This window comes from Erinaceus europaeus, chromosome 12 (genome assembly GCF_950295315.1).
Source record: "Erinaceus europaeus chromosome 12, mEriEur2.1, whole genome shotgun sequence".
Classification (NCBI taxonomy): Eukaryota; Metazoa; Chordata; class Mammalia; order Eulipotyphla; family Erinaceidae; genus Erinaceus; species Erinaceus europaeus.
Window position 1 is genome coordinate 63,734,441 of NC_080173.1, and position 18,588 is coordinate 63,753,028.

General features: G+C 45.7%; 2 protein-coding genes across 3 annotated transcripts in view; one reads left to right on the plus strand and one right to left on the minus strand.

The window, feature by feature from the left end:
- The window catches only part of CUEDC1 (CUE domain containing 1), a 304,599-nt gene that overhangs the window by 280,675 nt on the left and 5,336 nt on the right, over positions 1-18,588 (minus strand). The gene's annotated exons all lie outside the window — the stretch shown is intronic.
- On the plus strand, positions 135-9,947 carry DYNLL2 (dynein light chain LC8-type 2). Of its 2 annotated transcripts, XR_009553092.1 has the most exons (4): positions 135-406; positions 3,702-3,840; positions 7,900-9,017; positions 9,052-9,947. XR_009553092.1 is itself a non-coding variant. In XM_007538978.3 (3 exons), exons 2-3 carry the CDS (start codon positions 3,709-3,711, stop codon positions 8,035-8,037), a joined length of 270 nt encoding a protein of 89 aa, XP_007539040.1. In that variant the 5' UTR covers positions 135-406; positions 3,702-3,708; the 3' UTR covers positions 8,038-9,947. The 2 variants fall into 2 exon arrangements, 1 of the variants encoding a protein (XP_007539040.1); XM_007538978.3 differs by having other exon boundaries at positions 7,900-9,947.

Here is an 18,588-nt window from a genome sequence, read left to right on the forward strand (position 1 = left end):
GGGGCGAGAGCGGCGCGGGGAGAAGCCCGCAGTGCGGGGCCGGGCGGGCGCAGCCAATAGGGAGCTCGGGCGGCGGCGAGCGCGGCGCGGGGGGGGGGGGAATTGAGGGGGCGGGGGCGGGGCGCTATTTCAGGGGGCCGCGCGTCGGCCACTCTCCGCGGCAGAGCGGAGCTGAGCTGCGAGGCGTCGGCGCGGAGCAGGCGGGCCGGCGGGCGCAGGGCGGAGCGCGGGCGGCCGGGGAAGCTCTGAGGGCGACCGGCGGCGGCGAGCGCTCGGCCCGAGGCTGCAGGAGCCGGAGACCGCGGCTGCTGCTGCGGGAGGAGCCGAGGGGACACCGCCCCTGCCTGCGCCCTGCCTCAGGCCATCGCTGCTCCCCGGGGGCCCGCGCTGACTCGCCTCCCTGAAGGTGAGCGATGGGAGTGGGCGGCCCCGAGGGGCCTGGTAGGGCCTGCGACCCGTGCCAGGTCTCGGCCGCGGCGCCCTTCGGCCTATTGGCCTCATGCCGCTCGGGGCTCCGAGACCCGAAGCGGGGCCGGCCTGGGCGGCGAAGACCCGGGCGCCCCTCCCTCCCCGAGCCACCTCGTGCCCCCGCGACCCCCGGCGGACGGAGGCGGCGCCCTTCGGCCCCCCTCACCCCACCTCCGCGCCGCGGGGAGGCTTGGGGTGCTCGCAGCGGCCGAGGCCGAGCGGCGGAGGGGACTCGGGCGTGACGCGGCTCCCGCCGCCGCCACCCTCGGGGCGTCCTTCCCGCAGCGAGGACGCCAGTCACCCCGGGGGCTCCGGGCCGGGCGGGGCGGGGGCGCAGACGGGGCTCGGCCGCTTCCTCGTTGCCTGTAGGTGCCGGGCGGCCTTCGGGAGCGCTGGTCTCTGGAGGTAGGGCTGGTGGAGAGACGGCCCCCCGCTCAGCTTAAGGGGGCAGACGGGCGTTTGTGGGCCGGGGGCGGCCCAGTCTTCGCCTTTTTCAGTCGCCAGACCGGCGATAGGGGAGGGGAGCCGGCCTGCAGCGGCCTTGTCGCTTTTCAGAGGCGCCCCTGGCTCGTGACTGAGGCAGCTGGCCAGGGGCCTCCGGCCATCGTGCTGCTGGGCGGCCCGGCATTCTCTCTCTCTCTCTCCCTTTCTCTCCCTGTCTCTCCCCCTCCCCCCTCGCTCTCTTCTCTATCTTTTCCCAGGAGGAAGGGGCCAGGCTGGGCACCTCCCTGTCCCCTATCATTTGTCTCTCTGGCACCTTGGACAGAGGAGGGTGGGACTGGGCCCGCCGGGGGCCCAGGGGTGAAGAATCGTGGCATTGTAGTCACAAGACCAACGTTATGTAACTGCAGGCACTCTTAGAGAGTAAGGTGGCTTTTAATTGCTGTGACAAAGTTGTTGCTTTGGACTTGGGGGATGAGGCAGCGAAGCAGGTGAACTCGCTGGGAAAATGGTGCCAGTTCCAGGCTTTCTCTTGGGTGTCTGTGAGCAGGCCCCACCCCCACCCTTGGGTTTGTAAACAGTGCCCCCTTCTGAGTGGTAACCTGGAACCGGCCGCCAGGTGACACTACTTTTTCTTAAGGCGTAATGACTGCTGTAGTCATAAGAACGTTATTTCTGGGCTGCTGCTCAACTTTAACGAAACCCTTGAAGTTACCTTCACTTAATCTTATTTCAACCGTTTCAAAACGAGGCTGTTGATTTGCCCAAGGTCATAGTGCCAGGCAGCCGGGAAGGGAACAGCTTTATCCTGACCTTTACCTCAGCACCAGTTGATGCTCAGAGATGGGAGGTGGTGACTCCCCTCCCCCAGGTATGGGGTCACAGTGCTGGTTCACCAACCCTTTACTTTGCCCACCTCTGCTGGAGTAACCCACCCTGGACAGGGTGCTTTAGCTCAGGGGCTGCCCGCTTGTCAGCTGGCATGGCATGCCGGCTGAAGTCATGAGTCTGCCTCCCTTTTCAGTCCAGCCACTTACAGGACTTAAATCTAGGTGGCCTGAAGGTAACCTTGCAGCCCCATTTGAAGATGAGGTGTCATGAAAACATAAAAGACTAAGTAACTTAGTCTAGCATACTGTAATAGATGGTTATATTATGCTAGCTTGGCTTCATACTATTGGAAATAGATAAACTTAGAGTTGGAAATGTTATGCATGTACAAACTATTGTATTTACTGTCGACTGGAAAAACATTAGTCCCCCAATAAAGAAATAAAAAAAATCAACAACGTAGAGTTGGAATAATAACAGGGATGGTTCTTTGGAAGGTAGTGCTGTGGGAGGTGGTGATGGCTCTGGTGAGGTGAGACCAGAGGCTAGAGCTTTTCAGCTCATGTGTTTCTGCAAAGCAATTCCAGTTATAAACTGTTGGCCAGGCCCTGGCAGCCCTCATGAAATTTCTGTAATTCTGGGGAGAGACTAAGCAAAATGTACTCCAAAATTCTCCTTGCTATAGAACGAGTCTCACGACTTAAAGAACAGGGATATGAAACTGCGCTGTTAAAATAAAATTCTTCACCTTTACCCACTGGGTATTGGTAACCATGGCACTGGCAGCCTTAGTCTGTGAAGGGTGTGATAATAAACATTTTAGACTTTACAGTCTCTTGCAACTATTCTGCCATTGTAGTATGTTCTTGGGATTTTCTTTTTTTCCTTTTAAACAGAAACGGGCAGTGGACTGAGTCTGGCTGAATCTGAATTCTGTATAGGGTGTCTTTGTGCAGATGTTCTCATAAAGCCTTAGTTCTTGTACCAACACCCAAAAGAGACCTGTCTTAATTGTTACAGTAGACATAAATGCAGAAAGCTTAAATGCCTTATTCAGACCACCAGAGTTCATAGTTAGGACTAAGTCACATCTACTAACTCCTGCTTTCCACTGGGATGCAATGATGTGATCATTCAGCCAAGGGCTTACTATGTTCAGATGTTATGCCGCATAATTTACCTCAGGATAACCTTACAGCCCCCATTTTAAGGTGGGGTGTCAATGAAAACACAAAGACTAATTTAGCCTCATACACTGCAATAGATGGTATGCTATACTATCTTTGCTATTCATAATATTGGAAATATATAGAGTTGATGGTGTATCACACCAAAGTAAAGACTGGGGTGGGAGGAGGTGGCAGGAAGGGTTCAGGTCCTGGAACATGATGGGGAGGGATTAGATTGTTAGGTGGAAAACTGGAAAATGTTACACATGTACAAACTACTGTATTTTACTGTTGACTGTAAACCATTAACCCAGTAAAGAAAAAATACATACATTTAGAGTTGAAAAAATTTACATACAAAACCAATTAGCATAAATTTTTTTAAAAAAGATTAATAAGAGAGTATGATTATCATTCTGGCATATATGATGCTAGGGACTGAACTAAGGACCTCAAGCATGTAAATCCAGAATTTTACCGTGGAACCTTCTGAGATGTATATTTTTTTTTGAGCAAAAGGAGAAATTTATTAATAACGTGCTCCCTGTACAAGAGAGCCAGTAAATATCTGAGTGGCTTGTGCTACATCTGAATATTTCCTTTATTTCCCAGGCTTTTGGGTCATGTCTCTGCTAAAAGTTTAGGAGCTTCCTATTCCAGTGACACAAGTCTGTTTTTCTGTTGTGTTTATTTTCTATACTCCTTTTTCCCATTGAGGCCTTACATACAGCTACTCATGTATATTGCCCAGAACATGGGATAGTCAGCTTCATCTCTCTGCTTCTTCTGCAGTGTCACGATGTCTGACCGGAAGGCAGTGATCAAGAATGCAGACATGTCTGAGGACATGCAACAGGATGCTGTTGACTGCGCCACCCAGGCTATGGAGAAGTACAATATAGAGAAGGATATCGCTGCCTATATCAAGAAGGTGTGCTGGGAGAAGTTTCTGGTGGCCAGGGTCAGGAATGGGAAGTTGAGTTGTGCCTCAGAGAAGTCTGGAGTTGGGAACATAAGCAAGCAGGTTTATCCCATGCAAACAAAACCCTAGAAAGTAGCAGTCACACCTTAGGAATTCTCACTAATTTTGCTTGTGTGTATGGTATATACAGTTAATTATATGACTGAAAGGCATTGGAGAAAAGCCTTGGAATTAAGTATAACTGGTTCAGATTGGAGCTATTCAAAATGAAGATCAAGGATATTTGGACACATAATGGAGGATCATATACAGATTTCCATAGAACTACATCACTTAAAGTGGGATATGTTTCTTTTTTCTCTTAGAAAGGACTCAGGTACTGACTGTATCACTCCCATATATTCTTAAGAAGGACAGGCTAGACTTAAATAAATTATTCATTTTTTGTTAGTGATTTCACAGTATTTTACAAAATTAGAAGATTTCAGGGGTGCAGTTTCACACCCACAAATGGTATGTGTGAGTCACCACACCCTCCACTGCAGTTCTGTGTCCCACCCCCCCCCCCATAGTTCTCCCAATGTCTGAGAGACAGATTGGTTTCCATTGTTCTGCAAGTTCATTCGTTTTAGTCATCTATATTCCACATGTGAGCAAAACCATCTAATAGTTGTCTTTCATCTTTCACTTCTAGTTTCACCCATTTTGTTTCAAATGATGCAATCTCACGTTTAATTGCAGAGTAGTATTCCATTGAATATATATCCCAATGGATGGAACTGTAGGTGATCATTCTTAGCAAAGTAAGAAGTGAAAGACAACTCCTGGATGGTTTTAACTCATGTGGAGTACTGAAACATAGGCACTTGCAAAACACTCAAAGAAGCAAAATGATTATTTCTAAGACTTTGTGAGAATAATGGCCAGTATCCGTTGGTAGGGGCACAGAACTTTGGTGGTGTGTGCAGTGTGGAACTATACCCTGTAATTTTATGATCTTATAAATCATTAATTAAAAATAAAAATGGCTTAAAATATATCTCCTAACTTGTTTATCCATTAAACTATCATTGGGTATTTTGAATTTTGGCTGTTGTAAAAAATATTGCAGCTGTGGACATAGGAGTACATATATCCTTTTAAATGAATGCTTTCATGCTCTTTGGATTTAGATACGTAATTTTAAAAGAATAAATACGCAGTATTGGATAAATAAATTTAGTCTGGAAACTTTTCTGGAAACGGAATGGGGTGAATGGAGTTAGTTAACATGGAAAGGAAAGCTGAGCTAGAATTGAGAAGTGCAACCCAGGGCCCCTAATTTTAAGTCACGATCCATGTGCTTTGACTATGTTAGTCTAGTCTTCGATATTCTCAGCTCTGGTATTCTAAGAAGGATGCCTGACAGTAGTGCCAGTCTGGTTTATAGAAGTGGTAGGGTGTTACTGAGTTTTACAGAACTCTGCTTGCTTGCTTTCTTCCTTTCTTTGTTTTATTTTACTTTTTAAAATTTTTCCCCTTTTGTTGCCCTTGTTTATTGTCATTGTTGTTGTTATTGCTGTTGTTGGATAGGACAGAGAAATGGAGAGAGGAGGGGAAGACGGGGAGAGAAAGATAGACACCTGCAGACCTGCTTCACCGCCTGTGAAGTGAACCCCCTACAGGTGGGGAGCTGGGGGCTCAAACCGGAATTCTTATGCCGGTCCTTGCGCCATGTGTGCTTAACCCACTGCGCCACTGCCCAGCTCCCCGTTTTGTTTTACGTATTTATTTGGATAGAGACAGAGAAATCAAGAGGGGAGTAGAGAGATAGATGAAGACAGAAACACCTGTAGCACTGCTTTACCACTTATAAAGTTTTCTCATCCAGGTGGGGGTCGGGTTTGAACCCAGGTCCCTATGCTCTGTAGCATGTGCACTCAACCAGGTGAGCCACCACCACCTGGCCCTGAACTCTGCTTTTTTTTGCCTCCAGGGTTATTGCTGGTGCTCATTGCTGGCACTACAAATCCACTGTTCCTGGTGGCCATTTTTTCCATTTTGTTGGATAGAACAGAGAGAAATTGATAGAGGAGAGAGAAAGACACCTGCAGACCTGCTTTGCCACTTGTGATGTGTCTTCTCTGCAGGTGGGGATCTGGGGGCTCCTTGTGTGGGTCCTTGTGCTTAGTACTGTGTGTGCTTAAAGCACTGCCCGGCCTCCATGCTTTCTTACGCAGATGATTGGATGAAAGAGAAAACTTGAGTCCTGAGAGATTTTCTGTGGGTAGAGCCAAGGATTCTGGCAGTGCTGACTTCTGAGTGATGAACTTGCAGTCCTGCCTAGGGAGAGATGATAGAATAATGGTCTTAGAAAGCCAGTGGAATCTTTAGGTTATATCTGGTCCAGCTTTCTTAAATTGTTGCTGGATAAACAAAACTCATCAAAGCGACTATAACTTGTCTGTATTATTATAGAGGTTCCCCCCCCCCCCGCACCTCATACCTGCATGATTTAAATGCTTCTGGTGGGTTTCCCCACCCCTCCAGGTTTTTTTTTTTTCTTTTCAGCTAGAAAGGGAGTAGAGGGGTGGTGGTGGGGAGGCAGAGGCAGCATTGTTTTACCATTCATGGAGCCTCCTTTGGTGCTGCACATAGTATTCTGTGTGGTTTCCGGAACTTGAACTTGGCTCCTTGTGCATGGCACTGTGTGCTCAACCAGTTGAACTGTTCTCCTCCACTGCAGAGTGTTAGCCAGGATTTAAGCTGGGTTTAGTGACCCATGCTGTTTCCACTGTCATACTGTTTGGAGTCATAAGCATTAGGCCTGTGAGGAGACCAAGAAAATTGTATTTTGAACTTACAGGCAGGCAGTATTGCTGGACCCATGGTAGAATGCTGCTGTCCTTTCCCACCCATAGCAAGATGCACCTAAAATGGAGCCCTATTTTCCTGCTGTGCCATATGGAAGTTGCCTGTCTTGAGTAGGTCATAAGAATTTCCTAGGTATTTTGATGTTGCCCTTGTGCCCCTAAAAGAAGTAAAGAATGGCCTTAATTTCACTGACAGATCCTTGTTCATTGTGCTTAGAGCCCACACAGTGCCTGGCACACAGAAATGCCCTGAATGCTACTTACACAGAACTGCTTCCTGGTATTCCTGATGTTTGGTCCCCAAACGTGCTCTAGAGTCATGTTTGTTTGTTTTTGACATTTTGAAATGTACAATGGGAGGCATCGGGTGGAAGTTGCTCTGTTTTACTCCATGCTATCTGACACTGAGTTATTCTTTTATCTGCTGACAACTTTTTTTTTTTAATTTATTGGATAGAGACAGAAATGGAGTGGGTAGGGGGAGATAGAGACAGAGAGAAAGAGAAACACCTCTGGGAGTCGGGCGGTAGCACAGCAGGTTAAGCACACATGGCGCAAAGAACCTGCTTAAGGATCCTAGTTCAAGCCCCCAGCTTCCCACCTGCAGGGGAATCGCTTTACAGGAGGTGAAGCAGGTCTGCAGGTGTCTATCTTTCTCTCTCCCTCTCTGTCTTCCCCTCCTCTCTCCATTTCTCTCTGTCCTATCCAACTACAACAACAATAATAACTACAACAATAAAACAAGGGCAACAAAAGGGAAAATAAATATTTTAAAAAATTTAAAAGAAAAAAATAACACCTCTACTGCTTCACTGCTTATGAAGCTTCTCCCCTGCAGTTGGGGACTTGAACCCAGGGCCCTTGCACACTGTAATGTGTGCACCATCACCTGACCCCTATCCATTGACTTCTAATTCCTTTGCTGGAGAATTAGAGGGCAGGCTCAGGAGTAGTGTAGTTAGAGGGAGGAGAGATGATCCGAATGGAAGGGTGGAGAGTGCTAGAAGGGGATAATGTAGCCTCTGTGGCCTTACATTATTAATGAGAGAAGGAGCGCTCTAGGCAGCATTAGAATCTGAGCTCCTGAGCTTCAGTGAGCTGTGGCCCTGGGTTTGTGGGCATGATCGGTGACTGGGTGATGGTACTAGACTTCCATTCTGATTGTCATCCTCCAGCTATCCTAATCACTGTTCTTTTCTCCCCTTTATTCTTTTAGGAATTTGACAAGAAATATAACCCTACTTGGCATTGTATCGTGGGCCGAAATTTTGGCAGCTACGTCACACATGAGACAAAGCACTTCATCTATTTTTACTTGGGTCAAGTTGCAATCCTCCTCTTCAAGTCAGGCTAGCTGGCCACAGTGAAGGTGTCAGTGGCGGTGGCAGCGATGGCAAGCAGACGGCATTGCTGGGACTGTTTTGCACTGGGGCCAGCATCAGGATGTCCTCTCCAATGGCTGTGCTACTGCATGGACTGTATACTCGATTTCATGTGTATGTCGCAGTAAACAAAACCAAACTTCTTTCTGTTTAGTTGCGTGGGGAAGAAAGCTGCTTATGTTTATTTTCAAGACTTTAAAGTTTTATTTTGGTTGTATTGCACTAGAAAATCTCTCCCACCCTCCCCTTTTCTCTTCCTCTCCCTAAAGAAAATAAATAAGCCCTCAACAATTTGTAAGACCAGGAGGGCTGAGGAAAAGAAACAGGTTTCTGGAGGTGGAACTGCAGCTGTGCAGCTGCCTCTTCCTGGTGGTTGATGCTGCTTTGGGAGGGCAAAGGAGGCTGCAGGGGACAGTGTTAGGACTGTCCAGGAGAGGGGAATAGGAAGCAGGGTGGGGAGATTGATCTAGTACCAGGGAGGATATTCCACTGAACTGTGATTCCACGACTTGGGGCAAAGGGTAGGGTTGGAGGGTGGGCTGGTTACTTAAGGGGGCCCTGAGACGTGTTTGTCTCTGATGTGTGGGAGTGAGGAGCAGACTTGTCTTGCTGTCTTTGTCAGGAGAGTTTGTAAGTAAGGGCTGTGTCTTTGTTGGGTTACCTGTTATTCTTCCTGGGAGAGCTCATGCTAGGAGGATGTTGGGGCTAGGATTAGCTTGATTTACCCCCCCCCCCCTTTTTCATTCTCTCCTGTCTGCTCCTTGCTTGGCCTTCAGTTTTCTCATTCCTCTGGAGTTCTCTTAAAGCAGCCTTTTATTAATTGGCTGGCAAGAGAATTTCTGGTAACTGTAGTTCTTGGTTAGGTCTTAGCACTCAAACCAAATCAATGTCTCCCTTGATTCTCCTCTGTGTTTGTGTGTGTGTGTGTGTGTGTGTGTGTGTGTGTGTGTGTGTGTGTATGTGTGTGTGTGTGTTGGTTGGGGTAGAAGGGGAGCAGGGCAGGACAGTGTGTGGAATCTCTAGGATATGTAGGTAGATAGGATGCAGTTAGTTTTAACTGGGCTTATATGTTAAAAACTTCTGGGGGTGTGTGTTTTGGGGATGAAGATAAGTGTCATTCCCCTCAGTCATGCTTGCCATGTGGCTGTCTGCTACCTGGAAGGCTTTAGGAAGAATTACAACAAGAGTACCTTGCTGCCATCTGCCTTGGAACCTGTATCTTAATGGCGGGAAAGTAACTTTATGCTGCTTATGAAAGGTAGGGATGAAAGTGATAAAGGGTTCTGAGAAGACAGGAGAACTTTGGAGGTAAATCTTTCAGTGATGAAGCTAGGTATCAGGAGATGGAGCTAGGCCACTAGTGGGAGGAGATTCCAAGGAGAATGCTGAGTAGTCTTGTCTGTTGATCAAACAGGGATGGGGTGGGGGAATCATTGCTGAGTGAGCTTCTGATTCTTATAAATCACATCCAAAACTCTTGTGTGTGTAGAGTTGACTCTGGGGTAGGGGTTGGGATCCAGCTCTTTTTTTTTTTTGTTTTCCCTCCAGACTCCATCTTTGGCGCTGGTGAGGAGGCAGGAGAAAGTGGCAAGCTTTCTTTTTGGTGATGATGGGAGGGTGGGGACTGGGACAGTGAATGAGTTCCTTATATCAAACACTTTGGTGAGCAGAAGAGTAATTGCTTGAGTTCAGTTTTTATTATTTTTTTAAATGAATGTCCAAATATGTGTTTCTCCTTGCTCTCCCAGACTTGTGTGGCCAGTTGGAAATGTCTAGTTTGTGTTCATCTCTCCCTCATTCCTGGAGCAGGGGCTGAGACCCTTCCACATCTCTTATGCTCTGCATCCATGCCTATTTTGGAGATTAAAGGTTGATTGATGCACTTCTGAGCTGTTTGGGTTTCTTTTGGGCTAAAAGGGTTTCACCTGGTGGCAGTGGTGCCACACGTGGGTGGGGGTGGGGACGGGAGATTAATTCCAGTAAAGAAGAAGGGAAACTGAAGAGATAAGACCAAGTAGAGAGATAGATTGATCTAAATTGGACCTTAGTTGTAGAGGCTAGTTTAGCCCCAAATTGGGGCAAACTGACCAGCACCCTCACCTATAAGGTTTCTTGGGCTCTTCCTTGGTGGAGATGGTTAGGTTAGCCACATTTTGGGTCTTTGGTAAAATAGAGGCTTATCTTTCCAGTTTCCAGGTTAGGTTCTTTTTCTAGGCCCAAGAATGTGGTTTTTAGCTTTGCTTCATGCATCCTTTGGTAGCCTTCATTATTCTAAGGCTTCCCTTAGACCTGAAGACTATATCAGCTACATCCTGCTCTGACCACTCAGAAATGAAAAGGTTGAGGCTCTTCTCAAAGATGGGGACTCAGTGGAACTTGAGTGATTGTCTTATTGTTGGGTTATCTCATTTGGAGCTCCTGCCCCTGGCTACATGAAATCAGCAGTACTAGATACTTGAGCGTCTGCTCACCCCTGCCCTAAGCTGTTGGTATCTGGACTGAGTAGTACCTTTGTGGAGGAGCAGAGGTGCTTTGTAGTAATTTCTGTTGCCATTTACTCAAACATTTACTGAGCATTTGTGTACTTGACTAGTTTTTAGGAGGCTGTTATTACAGGCAAGTTTTGGTTCTATAGCATGAAGTCCTAATGAGAGCACATACACACTGATATTGATTATTGGAAGAGGGTAGATTAGGTTCTTTCAGATGTCAAGTTGCTGAGATGGATTCTTTTAAAAAATTTATTGAGGAATTAGTTGTTTACATTTGACAGTAAAATACAATATAGTCTGTACATGCATAACATTTACCAGTTTTCCATGTAACAATACAATTTCCACTAGGTCCTCCTCTGCCATTATGTTCCAGGACCTGAACCCTCCCCTCCAACTCCAGAGTCTTTGGTGCAATACGCCAGCTGCAATCCAAATTCTGCTTAGTGTTTTCCCTTCTGATCTTGAACTTCTGCCTATGAGTGATACCATCCCATATTCATAGTGGGGTGGATTTGAGAGAGAAAGCTCTACTTACACAGCAATGCCCACTTAGGCAGGACTCTATAGATTAGAACCTCAACTTTTGAGGGATAAGAGATTCTAGAATCTCAAATACTGTGCCCATCTTTACTGGGATAAGAGCTGGAGCCTTGGGGGTGAAGAGACTGAGACCACAATACATTTTGTTCGCAATGTCAAAATTCATCCTGGTCCTGATAAGAGAGACATCTAAGGACAACATATTACTACACAGATAAGTAGGTATACAGTGCTCATCTGGAAGACTTAATTCTGCAAGAGCTTCCGGGGAGGAAGAGCCCTCCACACTGGCAGAATGTGGAATGGGAGGATAGGTTCAGAAGGGGCTGTGGAAGGCCAATTGAAATTGTGACAGAATTGTAGCCATTGTCAGAACTGAGCAGGGTGAGGGAGGAAACATGTATTTCCCATCTTTTATCTTGTTCTTCACTCTAGACTTAACTAAAAAGCAGGTGGGAAGGCTAACCCAGGTATGCAATCCGCAGAGTTGACCCTACTCCCCTCCCTCTTGCCTCCACTCCCAACAGCAGGAAATAGAGAAGACACAGAATCTAAGAAGGCAAACCAAACAAGGTAGGGAATTGTGGCCAGTATATCCGTCTCCTAAATTTGTATTTTAGCATAACCTAAAGTGGGTCTAAACTTACCCTCAATTTTCATGGGGTCTTTGCTCAAAATTTCTCTTAGTAATCTGCTGAAATTCTGTATGAAATAGCACTTCTGGGGCTGGGTAGTGGTGCACCTGGTTGAGTGCACACACACATTACCATACACAAAGACCTGGGTTCAAAGCCCTAGCCCCACCTGCAGTGGGAGAAGCTTCACATGTGGTGGAGCAGTGCCATAGGTGTCACTGTCTGTACTCCCCATTGATTTCTCTCTCTATCCGAAACAAAATTATGTAGTTGATAGCACCTGCCAATGCTTCACATAGTTGTTAGTCTTACACCACTAGAATATGAGCTCTGTATCTTTTAGCACACAGAGCAGCACCTATTTCGTTAGATATAATACTTGATAAATGTTGGTTGGAAAAATGAAAAACAGTGCAAACAAGTATGGGCAGCTCCGTTGCCAGAAGACCAAGACAGCCCCAAACCAAGACAACTGCCTTGCGTGAAAATGCTTCTGCCTCTGGCTCAAATTCCTCTCGCTGTCTTAGTTCCTGCTGCCTGGAAAGAAATGAGTGGCTTTTTCCTCAATTCCCCCCCCCCCCCCCCCCAACGACAGTGAAAGTGAAAAGAGAGCATCACTCTGGCACATGTGATGCTGGGATTGAACTCAGGGCCTCATGTTTGAGACTCTAAATGCTGTATCCATTGTGTCACCTCCAGGGTCTTTTACTTTTTTTTTTTTTTTCTTCACTTATTTTATTTCATGAGATCTAGAGATGGGAGAAAGACCAGAGCAGCACTCTGGCATATGTGGTACTGAGTGTCAGATGTGAGACCCATGCTTGGAAGTCCAAAGCTCTACCACTATACCATCTCCCAGCCTTTCCAAGTGTTTTCAAGATAGCATTTTTTGCTTGCTGGCTGTGGAAGAATAAAAGTATGCATAAAGTATACTTTATTCTAGGCAGAGAGAGGGAAAGAGACCACAGCACCAAAGCTTGGTTTCTAAGTTAGTGGGAACTTTGGTTGCACACAAGGCAACACAGTATCCAATTGAGCTCTTTTGCCAACTCCAGAATACTTTTAAAGCATTCGTTTAAACACTGAAACTTCTGAATACTCGTGCACTTACCCCATCAGTTATTAGCCATATTTCTGGATAAGCAAACTAAATTAGAGTTGGTGACTTGGCCAAGGCCCACATAACTAGTAGCATATACTAGAGTCCAGGTAATATGGCTCAGAACTAGACTAGATTTAGCAGTAGTAATCTTACTACCTGAGATTTAGACCTAGCTCTGAATTTTGGGGTAGATCTCTTGTTTCATTAGTGTTCTCATTCCTGGGTTCCCCTAACAGTAGCAGGGAGGAGAATTTCCTAATCAATTATCCTTGAGGTTTTCCGGATAAAAAAGTGAGCACAGACTCCTAAGTTCTGATCTCTCTGGCTTCTTCTGAATTTTTACCTTCCAGCTAACACGGAGTGTTTGACTATCTTTTCAATATAATAGACATGGTGTCTACACCAAATTACAAGTAGATTCCTATGTCTAGACTGCTGCTGTGCCATTATAAAAAGTTCTTTTAAAAAATATTTTATTATGGGGATCGGGCAGTAGCGCAGCGGGTGAAGCGCATGTGGTGCGAAGTGCAAGGACCAGTGTAAGGATCCGGTTTGAGCCCCTGGCTCCCTACCTACAGGGAAGTTGCTTCACAGGCAGTGAAGCAGGTCTGCAGGTGTCTATCTTTCCCCCTCTCTGTCCTATCCAATAATGACACCAACAATAACAGCAAAAAACCAAGGGCAACAAAAGGGAAAATAAATATAAAAAAATATTTTACTATTGGATAAAGAGAAATTAAGAGGGGTAGAGACAGAGACACCTCTGTAGGTGTCTATCTTTCCCCCTCTCTGTCCTATCCAATAACGACACCAACAATAACAAAAAAACAAGGGCGACCAAAGGGAAAATAAATATAAAAAAATAAAAAAAATCTTACTATTGGATAAAGAGAAATTAAGAGGGGAGATAGAGACAGAGACACCTGCAGCCCTGCCTTATTACTTGTGAAGCTTCCCCCCTGCATATGGGGAGCAGTGGCTTGAACCCAGGACCTTGCAGACTGTAAGGTGTGCACTTAACAAGATAAACCACGGCCTGCCCTCTACCCCCACTCCTTTGTACAATTTCATAAGGTCAAAGAGAAGCTCAGTTCCCTGCTCCCCTTCTCTCTTTGTCCAAACAAAGGTGTATAGGGTTTGTGGACATTCCTGTTTGAAATTTCTATTGATAAGAGAAATTTCAGAAAACAGTACAGTGTGTGGACAGAACGTTAGTATCAAACTTGTGGGGTTGAGTTCAGCTATAAAAGCCACAGTATGAAGTTGTGTAAGTTATTTGACATTTCTGAACCTCAAAATTTTCATTTGCAAAGTGCAAATTGTGCTATCTACCTTCAAGGGTGACATTAGGATCAAATGACACTGTGAAACCACGTTGGAATTAGAGATGAGAGTCTTAGAGGCAATGATGAGTTTGAAGAAAGAATAAAGGATTCTGGAAAGTCGGGGCCCATAATACTCACCTCATACCTAGTCATACCAGCACTGTCCAACTGCAGTCATAGTACATAGAGTAAATAAACCAAGGTTACACAAATGTTTGGAACAAATGAGATGCAGAACTTGGTCATCTGACATCTGGGACAGGTCTGATTCTGGTTTAAGGTGACAGGTAATTAAGTAGGTGCCAATCCTTCCACTTAACTTTGGAATGCCCTGTATTTGCTGATGTACAGGTCAGTTTTAGAACTTTTTCTTTTTTATTGCCACCAGGGTAATATTGCTGGGGGTCAGTGCCAGAACTATGAACCCACTGCTCCTGGTGGCCATTTTTTTCCCATTCTTCCTCTTATTTTTATTTGACAAGACAGAAAAATTGAGAGGGAAGAGGGGAGAAGATAGGGAGAAAGAAATATACCAGCAGACATGCTTCACCACTCGTGAAGTGGCCTCCCTGCAGGTGGGGAGCTGGGGCTTGAACCTGGGTCCTTGCACATGATAGTATGTATGCTAACCAGGTGCACTATTGCCTGGCCCCTGTTTTTAGAATTTTTTTTTCCTTCAGGGTTATCGCTGGAGCTTGATGTCAGCACTACCAATTAACTGCTCCTGGAAGCCTTCCCCCCCCCCCCCATTTTATTGGATAGCTCAGAGAGAAATTGAGAGAGGAGGGGAAGATATAGATAGGGGGAGAGAAAGACACTTGCAGACCTGCTTCACCACTTGTAAAGTGTCCTCCATTGCAAGTGGGGAACTGGGGGCTTGAACCAGGATCCTTGTGCAGGTCCTTGCACTTCATCCTATGTGTGCTTAACCTGATGCACTACTCCCTGGCCCCTGGAATATATTTGTTTTGAAAGATTTTGCTTATTAATGAAAATGAGAACCAAAGCAAAAGTGCCATATATGTTACTGGGGATCAAACTCAACCTTATGCTTGAAAGTCCAGCACTATCCATTGTACCACCTCCCAGGCCACATTTCTGGAATTTTTGAAGAGATTTTCTATGCATATTGACTCTGGTTTAAGCCCCCCATCTCCATCTGTAGGGGCAAGTTTCATGAGTGGTGAAGCAAAGCTGCAGGTATCTCTTCCTCTCTGATCCCCTCTTCCCTCTCAATTTCTATTCTATCAAATATAAAAAATAAAATAATCTTTTGGGCCAGGTGGTAGCACAGCTTGTTGAGTGCACATGTCATAATGTGCAAGGATCCAGGTTTGAGTCCCTGTTCCCCACCTACAAGGGGAAAGCTTTGCAAGTGGTTCTGTCTCTTCCTACCCTGTTGATTTCTGGATGTCTCTATCCAATAAATAAAGATAATTAAAAACAAATCTTTGGGGAATCGGGTGGTAGTGCAGTGGGTTAAGCGCACCTGGCGTGAAGTGCAAGGACCGGCATAAGGATCCTGGTTCGAGCCCCCACTTGCAGGGGAGTTGCTTCACAGGCGGTGAAGCAGGTCTGCAGGTTTCTGTCTTTTCCCCCCTCTGTCTTCCCCTCCTCTCTCCATTTCTCTCTGTCCTATCCAACAAAGATGACATCAACAACAACAACAACAATAATAACTACAACAATAAAAACCAAGGGCAACAAAAGGAAAAATAATAACTAAAAAAAGATTTATTAGAAAACAAATATTGGAAGAGCTATACAACCATTATCACTATCCAATTACAGAACATTTTCACTTGTAACAAAAGAAACCTTGCGTCCGTGGTCTGAGAGATGGCGCAGTGGTAAAGCTTTGGACTCTCAAGCATGAGGTCCCGAGTTTGATCCCTGGCAGCACATGTACCAGAGTGTCTGGTTCTTTCTCCTCCTATCTTATAAATAAAATCTTAAAAAAAATGTGTCCAAGGGGCCAGGTGGTGGCACACCTGGTTTAGTGCACACATTATCTATTCCTACTTTTGGCTTTCTGTTTATTAAACAAATTGTCCTGCTTTATATCTTACTGCCTTTCAGCCACTGAGTTGCAGACACTATCCTGACTTCCCTGGGCAGACAATCTCACCAGTGTGTCCCAGAAGCTCACCTCCCTAGAGACCTACCCCACTAGGGAAAGGCAGAGACAGGCTGGGGGTATGGATTGACCTGCCAAGGTCCATGTCTAGTGGGGAAGCAATTGCAGAACCCAGACCTTCTACCTTCTGCACTCCATAGAGAATTTTGGTCCATACTCCCAGAGGGATAAATAGGAAAGCTTCCAATGGAGGGGATGGGACACGGAACTCTGGTGGTGGGAACTGTATGAAACTGTACTGTTATCTTACTATTTTGTTAATCATTATTAAATCACTGATAAACAACTGAAAATTAATGGGGGGCTGGACAGTGGCGCAGCAGATTAAGTACACATGGCGTGAAGTGCAAGGACTGGCTCCTGGCTCCCCACCTGCAGGGGGGTGGCTTCACAGGTGGTGAAACAGACCTACAGGTGTCTGTCTCCCCCTCTCTGTCATCCCCTCCTTTCAATTTCTCTATGTCCTATTCAACAACAATGGCAATAACAACAATAATAATGATAAACAAGGGCAACAACAACAACAACAAAAAAGGGAAAATAGCCTCCAAGAGCAGTGGATTCATAGTTCAGGCACAGAGTCCCAGTGATAACCCTAGAAGCAAAAAAAAAATTGACTATAGGTGTTAAGACTCTAGACAAATTATAGAGTTGTTGGCAAAGTACTGACATTTTTTCTGTGCAAAAATGTATATCATGACTACTGAGAACTTCATAATGTATAAAAATTGATGATCTGGGCTGGATGGTAGTACACCGAGTTAAGCGCACATAGTACAAAGCACAAGAATCCCAATTTGACCCCCTGGTCCCTACTTGCAAGGGGAAAGCTTCACAAGTGGTGAAGTAGGGATGCAGGTCTCTTTCTTTCTCCCTCTTTTTTATTTATTGATTTAATAATGATCAACAAGACCATAGGATAAAAGGGGTACAATTCCACACAATTCCCACCACCAGAACAGGAAAGCTCCCATCCCCTTCACTGGGAGCTTTCCTGTTCTTTATCCTTCTGGGAACAAAGACCTGGAATCATGATGATGGGGTGCAGAAGGTGGAAGGTCTGGCTTCTGTAATGGCTTCTCTGCTGGACATGGGCATTGGCAGGTGGATCCATAGTCTCAGTCTGTTTCTATCTTTCCCTAGTGGGGCAGAGCTCTAGAGAGGAGGGGTTCCAGGGTACATTGGTGAGGTCCTCTATCCAGAGAGGTCAGGTTGGCATCATGGTAGCGTCTGCAACTTGGTGGCTGAAAAAGCATTAAGATACAGTGCAGAACAAATTGTTTAATAATCAGGAATCTAAAGGTAAGACTATAGCAGATGAGATTTGGGGTCTCCATTCTGGAAAAGGCTAGTAGGTCTATTTTATGTATATTCCAAGGGGCCCATGACTACTAATTTTTGCCTGAGCCTGACAGTTAATATGCAAGTGGGCTAAAGATACTGTCTGGGGAGATGGTGTCAGAGTTGGGAATAGGACTAGGAAGCTGGATCAGAGAAGAGAGTAGCTCCCAAATATGGGAAAAATAAATATTGTTAACTGTAAACCTCATCAATTTGATCTGGGCCCATACTCACTACAGGAGCCTGTGTAACCTCTGCATCCCTGTAGGTCTGAGCTCACATTCTGTCTAGGAACATTCAAGGCAGCACTCTTTGCAGGACCCATCTTCCTTGAGTGGCAGAGTATGTTGACCCAGTCTCTCTTTGGAGAATGGGGCAATCCCTACCATTGTTGTTCCACATCGAGGGCAAGTCCTGTAGAGGCCCACAAGAGGGTCCACACAGTGTATTAAAAGTATATTTATTTATTCCCTTTGTTGCCCTTGTTTTATTGTTGTAGTTATTATTGTTATTGATGTTGAAGTAGTTATTATTGTTATTGATGTTATTGATTGTTGGATAGGACAGAGAGAAATGGGGAGAGGAGGGGAAGACAGAGATGGGGAAAGAAAGATAGATACCTGCAGACCTGCTTCACTGTCTACAAAGCAACTCCCCTGCAGGTGGGTAGCCAGGGGCTTGAACTGGGATCCTTACGGCGGTCCTTGCGCTCACATAGTGGATTCTTAAGCATGCTCTCCGTGTGTTCCGGGTGCTAGCTAGATGTCTTATGGCATAATCATTGCAAGTTTAACATGGACAGCACACAGACTTGTATCTTCAAAAAGGCCAACCAGACAGGTCTCACTTGCCTCCTACAAAGCACCAATAGTTGTATTCTGGAAGATCAGATATTTTTGAAGTCCTGAGTAGGCTCTCGCACCAGATGTTGTAAAGGGAGATTATGGA